This window comes from Zalophus californianus, chromosome 2 (genome assembly GCF_009762305.2).
Source record: "Zalophus californianus isolate mZalCal1 chromosome 2, mZalCal1.pri.v2, whole genome shotgun sequence".
In the NCBI taxonomy this organism is placed as follows: Eukaryota; Metazoa; Chordata; class Mammalia; order Carnivora; family Otariidae; genus Zalophus; species Zalophus californianus.
In genome coordinates this window covers 153,711,753-153,730,811 of record NC_045596.1, presented here as the reverse complement: position 1 = coordinate 153,730,811, position 19,059 = coordinate 153,711,753, and the positions used below count along the sequence as shown (strand labels likewise).

The 19,059-nt window shown below is 41.8% G+C and overlaps 1 protein-coding gene across 2 annotated transcripts in view; it reads left to right on the top strand.

Moving 5' to 3' along the window:
• Window positions 1-19,059, top strand: part of EPHX2 (epoxide hydrolase 2) — a 66,042-nt gene that overhangs the window by 1,829 nt on the left and 45,154 nt on the right. For both annotated transcript variants that reach the window (XM_027598796.2, XM_027598795.2), the window contains exons 2-3: window positions 12,106-12,190; window positions 18,624-18,783. In XM_027598796.2, the coding sequence (XP_027454597.1) occupies window positions 12,106-12,190; window positions 18,624-18,783 (245 nt within the window). The remainder of the gene's footprint in view (window positions 1-12,105; window positions 12,191-18,623; window positions 18,784-19,059) is intronic.

Below are 19,059 nucleotides of genomic sequence, written 5' to 3'. Positions count from 1 at the left end.
GAGCCCCCCAGGTGCCCCTGAAGTGTACTCTTTATTCCCCAGCTGGTGGCTGCTCTGGAAAGAGTAGAGTCGCCTTTACTGAAGCAAAAGCTACTTGCCCCAAGGGCTTCAGAGTGCTGTTTTAATGGGCCGAGTCCCCTCACCCATTGGATGGTGTTCTCAAACTTTCGGTATTGCTGCTCCATGTTTTTACTGATAGACACCCAGAGAGGCCCTCAGCAATTGAGCTACTGAGTATCAGGGGCAAAGGAGCAGATGACCAGATGTTGACATGCTGTTACAGTACAGTTTACCTCACTCTTCCAGCAAAACAACTACTTCTAACAACAGCTTTACTTTATTAGCCTTTGTCAAGAACAAGTGGATTTCAAATCACATCAAACCAATACAGCACATGCCCCATTCTAGAATTCTTGTGATACCAAAGACCAACAGGCTGTCTAACCTATTATACTATATATTATAAAAGACTGGTGTCTGCAAGCATGCCGAGCCAAAAGGCGTCTCAGAATCTAGAGCCACCCTTAACTTTTACAGATACAGAAACTGAAGCCTAGCAGGAGATTAACTTGAATACATAGTAATTATGGGAGCTATGGAACCAGTTTTTTTTTGACTCCCAGTTTAGGATTATTTCCTCTCTGATTCATTGAGACTTCCCACCTCCCTTGGCTATTACTGTTCTGGGAAAGATATCAATTTGTAGACGGTGAGTAAATACATCAATAAGTATATCAATAGTAAATTGACATCAATATGTCAATACCAGTAGTTAGCGTGTCAATAATTATTTATTGTCATTAAAACATAAATAAGGTGCCTACAGAGTCCACAGTAAGAATAATCACATCCCAGATAATTAGGATTGGAGAGAAGTATTGAAGATGGAGGGCCGCTCTCCATCCAGGCTTGTCCAGTTCAGATCATTTGCAGGAGGGAGAAGCTGAAGAAGGCCAGTGAGCTTTCCTAGAATCCCTTTTAACAATAGCGTTGTTTTACTTCCTTTTGACTCATAAATTTGATTAAAAAAAAAGACATAAAAAGAGCTTACCCTCGTAAGCTATGAGGTGTAATTGTGCCTGTGACCTCATCAATGTGGGGGGGAACGTGACTGTAAGAATAAAAGTCACAAGTATACAAGTTTGCAAATGTGGGGTAATTAAAAGAGCACTGGTCTCTGAGTCAGACCCAGATTAAAAATCTCAGTCCTAACACTGACTGCTGGGTAACCTCGCTTAATCCGTTTCAGTCTTAGCCAACTCATCTAAAACCGTAGTCTTAGTTTTAAAATAGGAAAATGCCTTCCCCTAGACATTTTTGTGAGGGTTACATTAGGTAACATGTAAGGTGGATGGGCAGCTGGATTCCAACACATTTCTTTCTTTATATAAGTCTCGTGCATATGCACGAGATGCACTGGGCACACTCTGTTTATCTAGTGTTGCACAGACGATGCACTCCCTCCATGACCATGGTTAGGATTGTTCCCAGCAGCCATAAAACGGGTCATAGTAAAGCTGGCTGATTCCAAGACTTTGACCTTGTTAGTCTTTGGAGTCTGTGAACGAACCGTGAAGGTGTTGGTTCAGCAGGTGAGCCTGAAGGGCCTGCCTTGCACGGGGCATTTTCACCAGGCTTGGCATCTGGTATGTGAATTCAGGCATCCACAGATAGCCAGAGTTCAAGGTGAAGGCAGTGTCATAAAAGGAACAAAGTTCTTAGGTGGCTCAAAGGAGGGAGGGATTAGGGCTGATGGGAGAACCAGAAAAGCTTTAATGGAGGCAGAGCCTGAGAAGATGGTTAAGAGATTGGTGGGGAAGAGATGGGAAGGGAGAACATTCCAGGTGAAGGGAGCAGCATGAGCAAAGGCTTGGGGTTGGAGAGCATGGAGTGCGCACTAGAACATTGACTATCCCAGTGTGGCCAGAGAGGAGGAGCGTCGTGAGACAGAAGCAGGGGGCCGGCTCCGTAATGTGACATGAAGGTGAAGAACCTAGGTAGGGGCCCAGCCGGGGAGGACAGAGGAAGCCTGTGAGCCTGGTGCTGAAGCCGTGAGGGTAGCAGGGTGTAGACAGTTGTGTGCTTCATTTAATACCTTCTCACACAGCCTCACTGTGGAAGGTGTGCCCGGGGCCACTGGACCGAACAACAGGGATAGGCAGAGCGTCAGTTCTACCAAAAAATGTGTGCTCTAGAACCTCAGGTGCTTGTCCTATGCAATGCTCAGTAAATGTTTTCGTAGGGAGACAGACACGCGGTCAGCAAATACAGGAAGAGTATCTGAGAATCAGGACTTCTTATCCATGTCGTGTGTACTATTTCAGGAAGTATTTACTGGATGCTTCCAGGAGCTCCTGGGGCAGTCCCCAGATTTGTAGTGGCCTTTTGCCTCTTATTTACCACCTCTGGGATTTTATATCATCTCTGAAGCCATCTTTTTTTTTTTTTTTACACATGGGTTTTAATTCCACAACTAATACACAAATCCATTCTTACTATGAAAATATTCAAACTAACAGAACAATGTGGAATAGGAATGTCAGACCCTCTTCACCCTTCCTTCTTCCTCTCCCCACCCCACATATAATCCTGGTTGATCCAGAACCAAGGGGTATTTTAGGTTCCCCCTCCCCATAATTCTTTATAGCAAAACCTGACCTGACTTCATTTCACCACAAAATCTGACTTGACCTCATTTGGGTAGTAAACATGATCTGAACAAGTGTGGGGCTATTTGTCATCTTTATCTGTCCCACTACGGTGAGCAGTCACGCATTTCCCGAGAGAAATACGAATGGGTTTGATTAAGAGGGCTGCCCCAGACCCTCCTGGAGGTGTTACTGACTATATGGTATAGTCCCCCTTTACCTTTACGGTCTGAACAAGCCTGACTTTTGAAACTCATTTGGTTCTGAGGCTTCAGATAAGGGATTGTCATTCTGTCACCTGCTTATAGGAATTTGCAGGCACGTTTATGCACAGTTTGGTAGGTAGGTAGTTTGAAAGATAGATTTAAAAAAAAACGATAGGATCATAGTACACATGCTATTCTAGGTCTTAATTTTTTTTTTACTTCATTTACTTCATTTTAATTATTTTACTTCACTTAACAATGGGACATCTTCCTGTGTCTCTGTCTATTTATATATCTACCTTTCCTTTTTTAACCGCTCCATGGTATTCCACAACAGGATGGTGCCTGGTTTTGTACTGGATTGTTTGTCATTTTCTTCTTAATTTCTCTGAACTCTTGATTCCTACCATGATGTTTTGTGTTTTGTGTTCCTTCTTTTATTCCTCTTCTTTTTTTTTTTAAGATTTTATTTATTTATTTGGGGTGGGGGGCACAAGTGGAGAGGAGAGGCAGAGGGAGAAGCAGATTCTCTGCTGAGCAGGGAGCCTGACGTGGGGCTCGATCCCAGGACTCTTGAGCTGAAGGCAGATGCTTAACCATCTGAGCCACCAGGTGCCCCTTTTATTCCTCTTCTTTTTCCTGTCTATAGTTGTATTGATCAAGTTTTCTTTTTCTCCGGTTTTCTCTTGGGGAAACATTTCTCGTCTTTGTATGGGTACATTTTGTTTCTAGTTTCTTTACGATTACCTATGATTTTTTAATGTGCATAGACAGTAACTTAGTCTATTAACACAACCTTTTCTGTCAGCATGCATAATTATTGGTATCTTTATTTTTTGTGTAATGAAGAATTTGCTGTTTGTCCTAGCAGAGAGCTTCTTTTTTTTTTTTAAGATTTTATTTATTTATTTGACAGAGAGAAACTGTGAGAGAGGGAACACAAGAAGCAGGGAGCTGGAGAGGGAGAAGCAGGCTCCCCATGCGGGACTCTATCCCAGGACGCTGGGATCATGACCTGAGTCGAAGGCAGACATGTAACGACTGAGCCACCCAGGCGCCCCTAGCACAGAGCTTCTAAAGACCGTTGGGATTTCCTGAGGGAGAGGAATGCCATTGTTACAGTGAGATGGCTCATGGGGGCGCTTACTAATCTTCATGATTGGGACTGGTCACCAGCAAGGCCAACTGAGTGATTAGAGGTTTGGGACTTTGGGCCAGCCAGACCTCTAGGGAGGAAGCAGAGAATTGAGTTGAATCAGATAGCCAATGATTTACTCAACCGTGCCCACATAATGAAACCCTAATAAAATCTCTGCACACTCTAGCTCACTGGAGCTTCCTATTTAGTGAACACCGATTTGCCTGGAGGGTGACATGCTCTGATTTCACAGGGAGAGGGCACAGATGTTCTGCATGCCCTCCCAGAACTTGTCTCATGTGTCTTTCAAATAAAACTGCAGGGGCACCTGGCTGGCCCAGTCGGTAGAGTGTGTGACTCTTGATCTCAGGGTTGTGAGTTCAAACCCCACGTTGGGTGTGGAGATTACTTGAAAATAAAATCTTTAAAAAAATAAAATAAAACTGTGATCATAGTAAGTATAGCACTTTTCTGAATTCTTTGAGTTGTTCTAGTGAATTATCAGACCTAGAGGGTTGTGGGAACCTCCAAATTTATATCCAGTAGGTCAGAAGTATGGGTGGACTGGAGATCCCCCTCCCCGAGACTTGTGGCTGGTATCTGAGGTGAGCTCATTCTGTGGAGGACTTGCCCTCAACCTGTGGGGTCTGTGCAAACTCTGCGTAGTTAGCATCGGAACTCAACTGCAGTACACCCCACGCTGCCATGCCCAGGCCAGCTTAGCTGTCCTGGTGCTCACTCACACCGGAACTTTCCCCAGGCAGGTGGATCACTTCCACTCCAGTTTTATCATGGGACACATCTGCTTCCAGCTGCTCTGACTCATTCATTATTAGCTATGGATGTGTGTTTTCAGCACGTGAAGAAGAATCCCTTTGGGGGACAGCAAATGAATTCTAGACATAGTGGGAGGTTTCAAGGGTTCCATTGTATGAAAACCACTAACAAAGATTCTCGTAGTTAATGGTATAAGATTAAATTTCCTATATAGTTGATATTTTGTGGAAGATTGAGGAGGTGAAAACATATATAAAATATAATCTGGTTTAAAATGATTGCCGGGAAGGGAAATGGGGAATTATTGTTTAATGGCACAGAGTTTTGCAAAGATGGGAAGATGAAGAGGTTCTGGAGATGGATGGCCGTGGTGGTGGCACAACAATGGGAATGTACTTAATGGCACTGAACTGTACACTTAAAAATGGTTAAAATGGTCAATTTTATGTTATGTGTATTTTACTGAAACAAAGAGGATGATTGCTGAATTTCCAATGTTATTAAAAATGGGAATCATTAGGGGCATCTGGGTGGCTCAGTCAGTTAGGCCTCTGCCTTCGGCTCAGGTCATGACCCTGGAGTCCCAGGATCGAGTCCCACGTCGGGCTCCCTGCTGAGCGGGGAGTCTGCTTCTCCCTCTGCCCCCCCCCCCGCCTGTGCGCACATACGCGCACGCTCTCTCTCTCATAGATAAAATCTTTAAAAAAAATTGGAATCAGAATTTTAAATTTAAATTGTATGTAACTATACTCATAGGGCTCTGAGTCTTCTACAGTCTCCATACAGTAGAATATTTAAATCTGGAATGGGAGCCATTATGTAATGGCCTCCCCACCACTAGCCGTGTGACTTGGGACTAGCCAGTTAAGCTCTCTCAGCCCCATCTTTAAAAATAAAGTGATTGGAATAATTGTATTTTAGTTGTTAATTAAGAGAGATGACTTTCTACCCCTAACGTTATATTTTCTAAAGATGGCCACAGCAGTATCTCCCACCCATGTGCACTTTTTACCTGTGATTCTGACACTTCCCATTGAGGTGCACTCCTTACTCCCTCTGCTAGAAGTGGGGTGGACTTTTATGACCAACAGAGTATGGCAGAAGTGATACCCTGCCCTGTGATTTTGAGTTTCGGTTATAAATGTGTTGCAGCTTTCTCTTTGCTCACTGAAATATCACTCTTGAAGCCTTCAGCCACTGGATAAGCAGTCTGACTGCCCTGAGGCTTCCATGCTGGGAGAAATCCCCAACTAGTGCTTAAAAAAAACCCTAAATTCAACCAAGTAAATTTGAAGATCTAATTGGCTTTATTAAATGATTCATAAGTCAGGCAGCATTCCATCTACTAAGTAGAAGAGCTGTCCAAAGTAGGTTTTTAAAGGTAAAGGGGGCAGAAAAGGGGAATTTACTAGCAAGGAATGCATTTTTTCCGACAACTCACCCTCCTAAGGGGAATGGAAGTGGTCTATCAGGGGCTTACTTCCTAGTGTTGGCCAGGAAATTCCAGTTTGCCCTGTTAAAGATTATGTGGTGAGGGCGGGGCAGTGGGGGGGGGGTTTGAAACTGCAGTTAGTTAAGTGTGAAGTCTTAACTGATGTGGGGCCTTAACATAAGTAACTCCATTTTGAGATGTGGTTTTCTTTTTAATGCTAACTGACCTGGAAAGACCACATGGAGAGGCCCTGAGACTATTTGGGAGAGAAAGACATGCCTGGTCAGTCCCCAGCTGCTTCAGCTCTCCCTTTCCCCCATCCTGTTCTGGCTGCCATCTGATTGCAGACACAGGAGAGATCCTGAGTCAGAACCTGCCCAGCTGAGCCCTTCTCTAACTCCTGACCCACAGAAACCTTGAGAGATAATAAAATGACTGTGGTTGTTTTAAGCCACGGATTTTGGGTTGATGTTTTATGTAGCAATAATAACTGGAACACTGTCTCCTTTACAGATTAATTTTTCTCAATATTTCTCACTAAAATATTATATAATTTACCAGCTTATTCTTTCTCCCCCCTCTCCCCCCACTAGAATGTGAGCTCCTGAAAGAGAGCTTTGTTCAATCTTTCCTTCACATTGCCTACAACAGTGCCTGGCACATAGAAGGTGCACAATGAATGTTTGCTAATGAATAAATGAAATGGTAGAAGGAAGGGGAGAGAGCATATCAGCTGTCAGAAGCCCCCAAGTCCACTTTCTACTTGTGGAGTTTATTGAAGTGACTTTGAACCTGCTCTTGGGCTTAGTGGAGCAAGAGCAACAGTGGACTTCTTTTCACATGTTTGGGCTCTTGTTTTCCTCCTTTCTCTCTTTTTTAAATTAATATGTTCCAGGCTACATCTGTCTTCCAAGATTTTCTCGTGTCTTTTAGTCCAATAATTTACATTTTCTTGGTTTTCTGAACTACTGAAGGTGTTTTTCTTTTTAAATCTGTTAAGGATAGCTTTTGTATGATCTCAGTGGGATTTTAGGCAGAGAGAAATAGATACATGCTCAGTGTGCTGTCCTGATATAATCCCCACTCCCTTCATTTTGCATTTTTTGATGCTATCTTAATTGTTGCATAAAGGTGTGTGCCTTATAACTTTATTACACAAAGGTTTGTGCCCCCTGTCGATATAAAAGTGCTTAATAGAGATTGCCATTTTCTAAACTGGTATCAAATTATACTCCTACCAGGAGTAGAAGAGAGGTCCACTTTCTCCACATGGTCTTTAGTCTTTGATATTCTTAGGGTGTTTAAATGTAGTGATTCTGGTGGGTATATAGTGGCATCTCATTGTGGTTTTTAAGTTGTATTTCCCTGATGAATAATGATACTGGGCTTCTTTTTGTATGCTTATAGGCCATTTGATAATTCTCTTGAGTGAAACTCTTGTTCAAGTTGTTTGCCCATTTTTCAATTGGGTTGTCTTTCTCTTATTGATATTAGGAGTTCTTTGTATATTCTTTTTTGTTTGTTTGTTTGTTTGTTTTAAAAAGATTTTATTTATTTATTTGAAAGAGAGAGACACAGAGAGAGAGGGAACACAAGCAGGGGGAGTGGGATATTCTTGATACAAGTCCTTTGTCATATGTATTGCAGGCATATCCATGTATATGACTTAACTCATTCACTTTCTCAGTGATATCTTCGATGAACAGAAAGTCTTGATTTTAATTACAACTAAGTTATCTTTTTTGTTGTTGTTTTATGTTAGTGCTTTTTGTGTCCTTTTTTTTTTTTTTTTCCCCGAATGGGCTTGAACCCACGACCCCAAGATCAAGACCTGAACTGAGATCAAGAGTTGGATGCTTGGGACACCTGGGTGGCTCAGTCGGTTAAGCATCTGCCTTCAGCTCAGGTCATGATCCTGCGGTCCTGGGATCAAGCCCTGCATCAGGCTCCCTGCTCAGCGGGGAGTTTGCTTCTCCCTCTGCCCCTCACCCTGCTCTCATGCTCTCTCTCTCACACTCTCTCTCTCAAATAAATAAATAAGATCTTTAAAAAAAAAAAAGAGTCGGATGCTTAACTGACTGAGCCACCCAGGCGCCCCTGCTTTTGGTGTCCTTTTATGAAATTTTTGCTTACTTAAAGGTCATGAAGATACCCCACTTTCTTCTAGAAGCTAGATTGTTTTAACTTTCACATTTAGGTGTATGATCCACTTCAAAACAAATTTTGTGTATGGTGTGAAGCCTCCCCACCCCCTATGGATATCCAGTTGCTCTAAAGTCATTTATTGAAAAAAACCTTCCCCACATTAAATTTTAGTGGTGCCTTTGTTGAAAAAAATCAAATGACCATATATGTAGAGGTCTATTTCTGGACTCCCTATTATGCCTAGTTGATGTGTAGGTCTGTGCAATAATACTACATTGTCTTAATTTATAGTAAATTTTAAAATCATGTAATATAAATCCTTCATATTTATTCTTAAAGATTTGTTTGGCTATTCTGTGTCCTCTAGTTTCCAGATAAATTTTGTAATCGGTGTGTCAATTTTCACACTTACACACAAAATCTGCTGGGATTACGATTGGAGTGAATTAAATCTTTATATCAGTTTGGTGAGAATTTTTGCCGAAACCATATTAAGTCTCCCGATTCATAAACTTGATAGAGATCTCTCCATCTATTGAGGTCTTTAATTTCTCTTAGTTTTGTAGTTTTCTAGAGAGAGGTCTTAAACCTCTTTCATTAGGTTTATTTCTGGTTTTTTCTAATGCTATGGCAAGTGGTATTTTGAGAAATTTCATTTCCAATTTCCTTTAAACCACATTTGTCCTATTCTCAACTTTCTATTTTGATCTATCTTTAAGTTGACTGGAAATCTTCCTTGAATTTTTTTTTTTTTTTCAGGAAATGCATGTGATGGTAAACATTAGTTTTACATGCTGGGATTTTCTGTTGCCTTCCAAAATGTATAATAAATTGTCTGGGGATAGAATTTTGGGGCCATTGTTTCTTTTTATCTCAATGCCTAGTGAATATTTTTCCACAATCTTCTGACATCGAAAGTTACAGATAAAAGACTAATGTCACTCTAAATTGTTTTTCTTTTGTGTATAATCTGTTTTTACACAAAAGGTTGTTACTCTTTCTTATTCTAGGAATTGACATAGTTCCCCCACATATGCCTATTGTGGGGGTCTTGTTTGTTTGTTTGTTTGTTATTAGTTTTGCCTTGGTAATTGGTATACTTTTGATCTAAGGACTCAAATCTTTCTTCAGCACAGAGAAGTGTTCTCCTGTTATTCCTACTGCTTCTCTGATCAATCCTAGTGGATTTTTTTTTTGAAGATTTATTTATTTGAGAGAAGGAGAGAGCGTGCGCACACACAGGCGTGCGCACGTGCAGGAGGAGGGGCAGAGGGGGAGAGAGAGAATATTTCAAGCAGACTCTCCAGTGAGCAAGGAGTGTCATGCAGGGCTCGATTCCACGGCCCATGAGATCATGACCTGAGGGGATACGAAGAGTCTGACACTCAACTGACTGAGCCATCCAGGCACCCCAATCCTTCTGGAATTCTTATTGTTTGCTTATTAAAGGAATTTGGCCCCCCCTAGGTCTTTTCGTTTTGCTCATTAACTTCAGTTGCTTCATCGTTTTACTCTTTGTTCTTGAAAACTGTATCGTGTCTTTTTATTCACTAATTTCACTTTGTGTGATGGCCATTTCACTGTTCACTGCTTTTATTAGCCATCCTTAAAATTTGGAATTCATGTTTTCCAATCCAACAATGTTCATATTTCAAATTGCTTCCTTTATTATTATTACTGCCTGATTCGTCTTATAGATACATTGGTATCTCCTTTCTCTATAGTTAGATTCTTCCCTCAGCTCCTGTTCTTCTATCAGCCCCCATTCTCCAGGCAGAAAAAATAATTTTCCCTTTGCTTTCCATCCCACTCATCCAGTGTGTTATAGTTACTTGCTTATATGTTGACTCCCTTGTCTCCTGTGAGCTCCCTAAGAATGCAGTCACACTTTTCCATTTTTATATCACAGCACCCAGCACAATGTCTTGCATGCCTAGGTGCTCAATACAAGATAGTTGAGTTGAATTGTGTGTTGATTCTTCAAACTGGAGGTCAGCTGCAGAAAGGTATGAGGGATCTTTTGAGGTGATGAATGTTCTAAAACTGGCATGTGCTGATGTTTGCACAACTGTAAATTTACTACAAATCATTGAATCATACTCTTAAAACATGGACTTGATGGTATGTAATTACAATTTAATAACTCTGTTTAAAAAAAAAAAAAAGACAACTGGCAGGGCAGTGCCTGGCTGGCTCAGTCAATGGAACATGTGGCTCTTGATCTCAGGGTTGTAAGCTCGAGCCCTACATTGGGTGTAGAGATTACTTAAAGATAAAAATCTTTCAAATAAATAAATAAATAACAACTGGTGGCAAAGGTGTGGCAAAGCCATTGCTGTTACTGGAAAGTTGAGCAAGGCTACTATAGTAGGAATATATCTTTCCACATTTCATGCGAAGTCGGTCATTGTTACCTGCAAGACGGTTAGTGGGATAGAAGGGAGTTGACTGTTTTCAGAAATGAAACTCCCAGGTCAGAGATATTTATTGTCTTACTTGGGAATGGTAAATAATTTTAACTGGCTCACCAATTCCCGTGCATTGTAAATATTTGCCTGGGGCACTTTATTAAGGATTGCCCGTGAGCGTCTAGGCTCAGGGGAATAGGATGTGGTGATGGATTATCAACATCTGCGGGGGGTGCAAGGGGGTGGAGGGGTGTGTGTGTGTGTGTGTGTGTGTGTGTGTGTGTGTGTGCCACATACGTACCACCCTTTATCTGTCCGATGACACCCAGCTGGCCATGTGAAGGTAGCAGATCCACCACGGGGGCGGTGGGGGGGGGCATTATCAAGAGAATGGAATGGAAACTTGTATTTCCTAATGTAAGGAGGTGAGAGGGTAATGAGCTGGTCTCTCTCCCTCTGTGTCTGCTCCTCCTTGGGTCTGTGTACAAGGGATGAATATGAGCTGAGGCGTGTTAGATGGCTAGAGCTGCCATAACCAAGCACCACAGACTGGGTGGCTTCGACAGTAGTTCCAGAGGCTAGAGGTCCAAGATCAAGATGGCGGCAGGGTTGGTTTTTCCTGAGGCCTCTCTCCTTGGCTTGTAGACGGCTGCCTTCTACCTGTGTCCTCACGTGGTCTTCCCTCTGTTCAGGTCTGAGTCCTGATTTCCTCCTCGGGACGGCACTCATTACACAGGGCCCACCTTAATGACCTCATTTTAATGTAATCACCTCTTTAAAGGCCCTGTCTCCAAATACAGTCGCATTCTGAAGTGCTGGGGATTAGGACTTCGACATATGAATTGGAGGTGGGGGGGTACAATTTAGCTCATAACATGGGAAACTTTTTAAAAATTAAATAAAATTACAATGAAATAGAAACTATATGTTCAGAATCAAAACGAGAAAAAGATATTTCATTCCCTTTGAAGAATATGTATTAATAAAGCAGTCCTTTGGAGCAGTGCCTTGTGCAAATGAGCTGAAGATGGGAGTGAATGCATACCCAGTCTTGAGTTTGTCCCTTAAGTGGCAAAGCCAGAAGTACTAACAGTTGAAGAGTCTCTGCTAGGTGGTCCCCTGTGAGCTGCTTCACCTGCCAGCATGGTCGTCATTTAGTTTATGGTCTCACGTCCCGGTTAGATTGCTCTTTCGGGCTAAGCTCACAACTTGAACATTGCCTTTCCCCCTCCACGGCAGAATGCCTTTCTAACAGCAGTTTGCCTATGGATAGGAATAGTGTCTGAACCCTACATGCTGCTGTGATGAAGTCTTCTGAACATCCATGCTGTTGTTCCTTTGTGTCTTCCAGAGGCTTTCTGAAAGAAGCTTTCAGGAGAGGAGGCCCGGATGGCTCCAGTGCCCGCCTCATGAGGGGAGAGATCACGTTTTCCCAGGTAAGGGGACACTTCATAGACCCCCTCAAGAAGGCATTCTGTGACCACGTGCCCATCTCCCACACTGACTAGAAGCTCTCTGAGGGCAGACCCATGTTTGCTTCACCCATGGACCCCACCTAGCACTTCCATCATAGGACTGGGATGGGGGCTTAGAGACCCACAGAGAGATGGTTAAGACTGGTTTATTGTCTCTTTGCAGGATCCACCCCATGAGTGGAAAATTGCCAACCCCTTGAAAAATCTAGGCCAGGCAGAGTAGCTTTTTTTTTTTTCTTCTTCTTAAATGGTGGTAAAATACACGTCACACAAAATTTGTCACCTTGATCACTTTCAAGTATATAGTTGTGTAATGTAAAGTATATTCACATTGTGAGGCCATCATCACCATCCATTTCTAGAACTCTCCATCTTGCAAAACTGAAATCCTGTACCCCTTAAACAAAAACTCCATGCTTCTTTTCCCCCAGCCCTTGGCAACCTTCCTGTCTCCATGTGTGTGGCTACTCTAGCCACATTAGAGAGGTAGGGTCATGCAATATTTGTCCTTTTGTGCCTGGCTTATTTCCCTTTGCATGATGTCTTCAAAGTTCATCCATGCTGTGGCATGTGAAAGGCTTTCTTTCCTTTTTAAGGATGGATAGTTTTCCATTATATGGATAGACCACATTTTGTTTTTCCATTCGTCTGTCCATGGACACCGGGGTGGCTTCCATCTTTTGGTTATTGTGAATAATACCACTGTGAATATGGGTGTGCGAATATCTGCGTGACACCTCGCTTTCAGTTCTTCTGGGTATAGACCCAGAAGTGGGTTTGCTGGATCATAGGGTAGTTCTGTTTTCAGTTGTTTTTTTTAAGGACCCTCCATCCTGTTGTCCAGAGTGGTTACCCCAGTTTGCATTCCTCTGAGCAGTGCACAGGATTTCCAGTTTGTCCACATCTTCGCCAATCCTCCTTAGTCTTTGTTTTGTTGTTTATTTGTTCTGTTGTTGTTGATAGTTGTCATCTTTAGAGTAGCTGTTTTCAGACGGGGCCAATCGCGGGGAGAGGTTGTTAAGTAATTGGATAATGGGTGGGCTTTGGAGTCAGAGAGCAGGATTTGAATCACAGCTCCCACTTACAGACCGTGTCCCTCCAGCAAGTTGCTTAACCTCCGAAAGGCCCAGTCTTGCCATCTGTAAAATGAGGGTGGTCTACTATCTACTTCATGGATTGTTAGGAAGCTAGGAAAGTGTCTCACAAGGTGCCTGGCGCATAGCAAGTGCTCAATAAATAACAGTTACCATTGTGACTACAACCTCCACTGGCTTTTAACAAAGTAATCAGGATCTGAACCACTTTAATTCTCAGTGTCTGGAAGAAGAAAGGCTATTGAGAATCTATAAGCGCACAGAGAACATGGTCTATATGTTAACACTTTTTATGAATTACAGCCACCTATCAGTCTGTCAGAGAACTTAGGGCCCACTGTAGGAGAAAGCAGGAGTCCGCCTTTTCTGTGAAGACACAGTGGCTGCTGGTGAATGAAAAACTAATGATACTGTTGAGAATAAATGTGAAGTCAATAAGAAATCTGCAGTAATATTGTTGGAAGAGAAGGAAAGAAGGAAGTACGGTGTGTTTTCAATGAACATAGGATTATAGAGTGAAATTCTAGTAATTGCTATGAAAACCCTGCACCCATTCTGACTTCTTTCGTCCGTATGTGTAGCTTCTAGGTAACTTGAATGGTTAGCAGATGAGGTCTGAAATAGCAAATTGCAGTTGATCCTTGAACAACATGAATTTGAACTCACAGGTCCACCTATCCATGGATTTTTTTTTTCAATAAATGCACATACAGTGCTGTAAATGCATTTTCCTCTTCCATTTGATTTTCTTAATAACATTTTCTTTTCTCTGGCTTACTTTATTATGAGAACACAGTGTATAATACATATAACATATAAAATATATATTAACTCTGATCGGTAAGGCTTCTGGTCAACAGTAGGCTATTAATAGTTAAGCTTTTGGGGAGTCAAAAATTATATGTGGATTTTCAACAATGTGGGGGTTAGGGCTCTCAACCCCCACATTATTCAAGGGCCAACTATATATTATGACAAAGGCTACTTAGGTTCAATTTGTCTTCAGAAATCATATCTTAAAAATGAATGTCTTTTAATTTTTCATTTGTGTATATGGGCACCTGGGTGAGAAATTTTTTCTCACTTGTGTATACGATACAAACAGAAAAGTACACAAAGTATACAGTTTAATGAATTTTCACACAAACTGAATGCACCCATGTCACCGGCACCCAGATTAAGACATAAAACATAATCAGCACCATGGGCACCCCACTTATGCACCTTCTAACACCACCCCTCCAAGAGTAACTAACCATCTTGACTTCCAACCTTAGAGATCACTTTTATCTATTTTGTACTTTATGCGAATGGAACCACACCGATAAATCTTTTGTATCTGGCATCTTTTCCTCAACATTGTATTTGTGAGAATCATAGATGTCATTGTGTGCAGGCATAGATAGTTTTATTCTCATTGCTGCATGATATTCCATTGTATGAAGATACTCTGATCTGTTTATCCATTTTTTTTTTCACCCTGAGATGGAAAGGCATTGGGAGGTTTGGAGCAGTGAAGTGACATTATGTATATATATTTGCAGCAAGGAAAAGTTTTTTTTTTTATTTTATTTATTTATTTGTCAGGGGGAGAGAGAGAGCGCACGCACGAGCAAGCACAAGCAAGCACAAGCAGGGGGAGTAGCAGGCAGTGGGAGAAGCAGGCTTCCTGCTGAGCAAGGAGCCCCATGCAGGACTCAATCCCAAGACCCTGGGATCATGACCCAAGCCAAAGGCAGATGCTCAACCCACTGAGCCACCCATGCATCCCAAGGAAAAGGTTTATTTGAGAGGCAGCCAGACAAGGAGATGGAAAGGCAAGCCTCAAATCCAGCTCCTGACTGATATTTTTAAAACCTCATTCTTGCTGCTGCATAAATAGACCAAAAGGGCAAGGATCATTATAGACTAATTAAGGAAGCTATTGGAAGATCTGGGTGAGAGATGGTGGTAGCTTGGACTAAGGTAATATTGGTGGAAGTGGTAAAAAGTGATCCATGACAGTAGATTCCATAGGCTTTCCTGATAGATTGAGTATGAGTATGAGAGAGGAATGAAGGATAACGAAGGTTTCTGACCAGAACCAACTGACAGTTATCAGTTGCTGTTCGCTGCTCTGGGGCTGGGAAATCAGGTGCCCGATTTGGGGTATTTTAATTTGAAATGCCTATTGATCTCCAAATAGAGCGTGCGAGAGGCAGTTGCATATACAAACCCAGAGTTGAAGGAAGATGTCCAGGCTGAATACACACACACACACACACACACACACACACACACACACACACACAGCATATAGATGGCATTTTTAATGCCATTGGACTCAGTGTGATCACTGAGAAAGGGAGTATAAATGGAGAACCCAGAATCCCAGGTACTCTAGTATTAAAGGTCAGGTTGATGAGGGGGCCCAGGAGTGAGAGATGGAGAATGAATCTCCACCGATAAGAGAAAAATTAGGAGGGTGTGGAGTCCTGAAAGCCAAGGATTTATTAAGTTTCAGATGAAGAGAGTGGCCATCCGTGCTGATGCAGCTGATGAGTCAGGCAAAATGGAGGCTGGCAAGTGCCCATTAGATACAACAACACAACGTGGAGGTCACTGATAACCTTGACGAGAGAAGGTGGAATGTGGAATGTAGAGGTGAAAAGCCTGATCAGACTATGTTCAAGAAAGAATGAGAGAAACAGTTTGAAGACTATGTGAAGTTTTGATACGAAGTGGGGTAGAAAAATGGGGCAGTAGAAGGAGGGGATACGGTCAAGAAAGAGGTTTTCTTTATGATAACAATATGCTTGCATGCTGATGGCGATGATCCCGTAGGGAGGGGGATTGCTGATAAAGGAATAAGGAAGGGAGACCCACTGGAGCCATGTCCTTGAAACAGACAGGGATGGAATCTGGTTGGAGGGGTGAGCTTTGATAAGAGCAATGGACCATTATCCATGGCAACAGAAGGGAAGATAGAGTTCTTGGCCACTAATGCTGGTAGGTGGATAGTGATGGTGAGAACTTGTGAAAAGTCTCTTCTAATTATTCTCCCTTCCTCCAATCCTCCTCGCTGTTTCTGGGATGACCTCCCTAAAATGCAAATCTACTTATGTAACTCTCCCACTTAACTATATATATATATATATATATTTTTTTTTTTTTTTTTTTTTTTTTTTACTTGTGTAACAGTCTAAGGCTGCAAGAGTTGTATTATTTTTATGGAAAGGTGAAGACTTCCATTATTTTTCCAATCTCATTAACGGTTTTAGTCTACTCACATTTTATATTTTATCTTGCATCAGTTTTGGCATTTGTATCTTTTTTTTTTTCTTTTTATCTTTTGGCCCCCTTCACCCATTTCTCCCACCCCGTCCTCCACCACCTGCCTCTGGCGACCACATTCTCTGTATCTATGAGTTTGGCTTTTTTTGTGTTTTTTGTTTTTGTTTCCGTTTTTAATTTAATTTCCACATATAAGAGAGATCAGGCAGTATTTGTCTTTCTCTGTCAGACTTATTTCACTTGGCATAATGCCTTCGATGTTCATCTAGATTGTCACAAATGGCAAGATTTTGTTCTTTTTTATGGCTGAATAATATTCCATTAAAGTTATATACAACATTTTCTTTATCCACTCATTCATCCATTGATGGGCACCTAGGTTGTTTCCACATCTTGGCTATTATAAATAATGCTGCAGTGAACATGGTGGGGGGGTGCAGATATCTTTTCGAGTTAGTGTTGTTTTCTTTGGATAAATACCAAAGTGGAATTGCTGGATCATAGGGTAGTTCTAGTTTTAATTTTTTGAGGAACCTCCAAACTGTTTTCCCTAGTGGCTGCACCAATTTACATTCCCACCAACAGTGTGCGAGTGTTCCCTTTTCCCTACGTCTTCACCAACATTTGTTATTTCTTGTCTTTTTGATAATAGCCTTTCTAATAGGTGTGAGGTGATACCTCACGGTGGTTTTGATTTCCATTTCCCTGACGATTAGTCATGTTTTCATCTTTTCACGTGTCTGTTGGCCACCTATATGTCTTCTTTGGAAAAAATGTCTTTTCAGGTCTTCCGTACATTTTTTAGTCAGGTTGTTTGCTTTTTTTTTGCCATTGGGTTGTATGAGTTCTTTATATATTTTGGATATCAGCCCCTTATCGGATATATCATTTGCAAATATCTTCTCCCGTTCAGTAGGTTGCCTTTTTGTTTTGTTGATGGCTTCCATCGCTGTGCAGAATCTTTTTATTTTGATGTAGTCCTAATAGTTTATTTTTGCTTTTGTTGCTTTGCTTTTGTTGTCAGATTCAAAAAATCATCACCAAAACCTATGTCAAGGAACTTACTACCTACGTTTTCTTTTAGGGATTTTATGGTGTCAGGTCTTGTGTTGAAGTCTTTCATCCATTTTCAGCTGATTTTTGTGTATGGTGAAGCGGTCAAGTTTCATTGTTTTGCATGTGGCTGTCCAGATTTCCCAACACCATTTATTGAAGAGATTGTCCTTTCCCCATTGTATATTCTTGGTTTCTTTGTCATAGATTAATTGACCATATATGTATGCATGGGTTTATTTTTGAGCTCTCTATCATTCTGCTATTGGGGTTTGGGTAGTTTTCAGTTTGAACTATTACAAATAGTGTTGCTATGATAGTGTGTAAACATATCACAATCCATTCTGCTGCTAACAAGTGTTATTAGTTACCCAGGGCCGCCATAACAAAATACCACAGACTGGGTGGTTTAAACAATAGAAATTTATTTTCTCATAGCTCTGGAGCCTAGAAGCCCAAGATCAAAGTATTGGCAGGGTTGGTTTTTTTCTGAGGTCTCTCTTCTTGTCTTGTAGTGGCCATCTTCTGTGTCTTTGCAGTCTTTCCTCTGTGTGTGTGTGTATGTGTGTCCTCATCTCCTGTTCTTACAAGGACACCAGTCAGATTAGATTAGGGCCCACTCATGACCTCATTTTACCTTAATCACCTCTTTAAAGACCCTACCTTCAAGGACAATCACTTTCTGAGGTGTGAGGGCTTAAGACTTCAACACGAATTTTGGGGGAACCCCATTCAGCCCATAAACAGGGGCATTTGTGTAGCTTGTAGTTTGGGGGCTCTTGGAAATAATGCTGCTGCAAGTGCATACACAAACATGTCTTTTTTGGTGAACATATGTAGACATTTCCATTGAGTGTGGGTCTAGGAGCGGGATTGCTGGCTCAGAATGCATACGGTCGGATTTAGTAAATGCTGCCAAAAGCTTTCCAAAGGATGGTACCTATTGATTGCCTGTCATCAATTCACTCTTACAGTGGGTGCCACTCATGGAAGAAGACTGCAGGAAGTGTTCTGAGGACTCTGGAATCCGCCTCCCTGAGAATTTCTCTGTAAGTCAGATCTTTGGCAAGGTGGCTGCAGCAAGAAAGATCAACCACCCCATGCTTCAGGCAGCTCTTGCCCTCAGAAAGAAGGGTAAGGATCCAATACTTGCCATTCTCTGAACCAACCACACGAGAGCCCTTGGGAGGGTTAGGTCAGAATACATCTGTATGTGTTCCGAGAGCACAGATCTGCTGGACCTTGACGGAAAGCCATTCTTAAAAATACAGCCCTAAAGTAAGTTTTATCAAATGGCAAAAAAAATAGCACTATCAGAATAGCTGGGGGAAAGAAATGAAAGCACTTTATTTAATAAAGCAATGTGTGCCAGAGACTGCCTTGTGAGCAAAGTTCTCTCCCTCCAGTGAC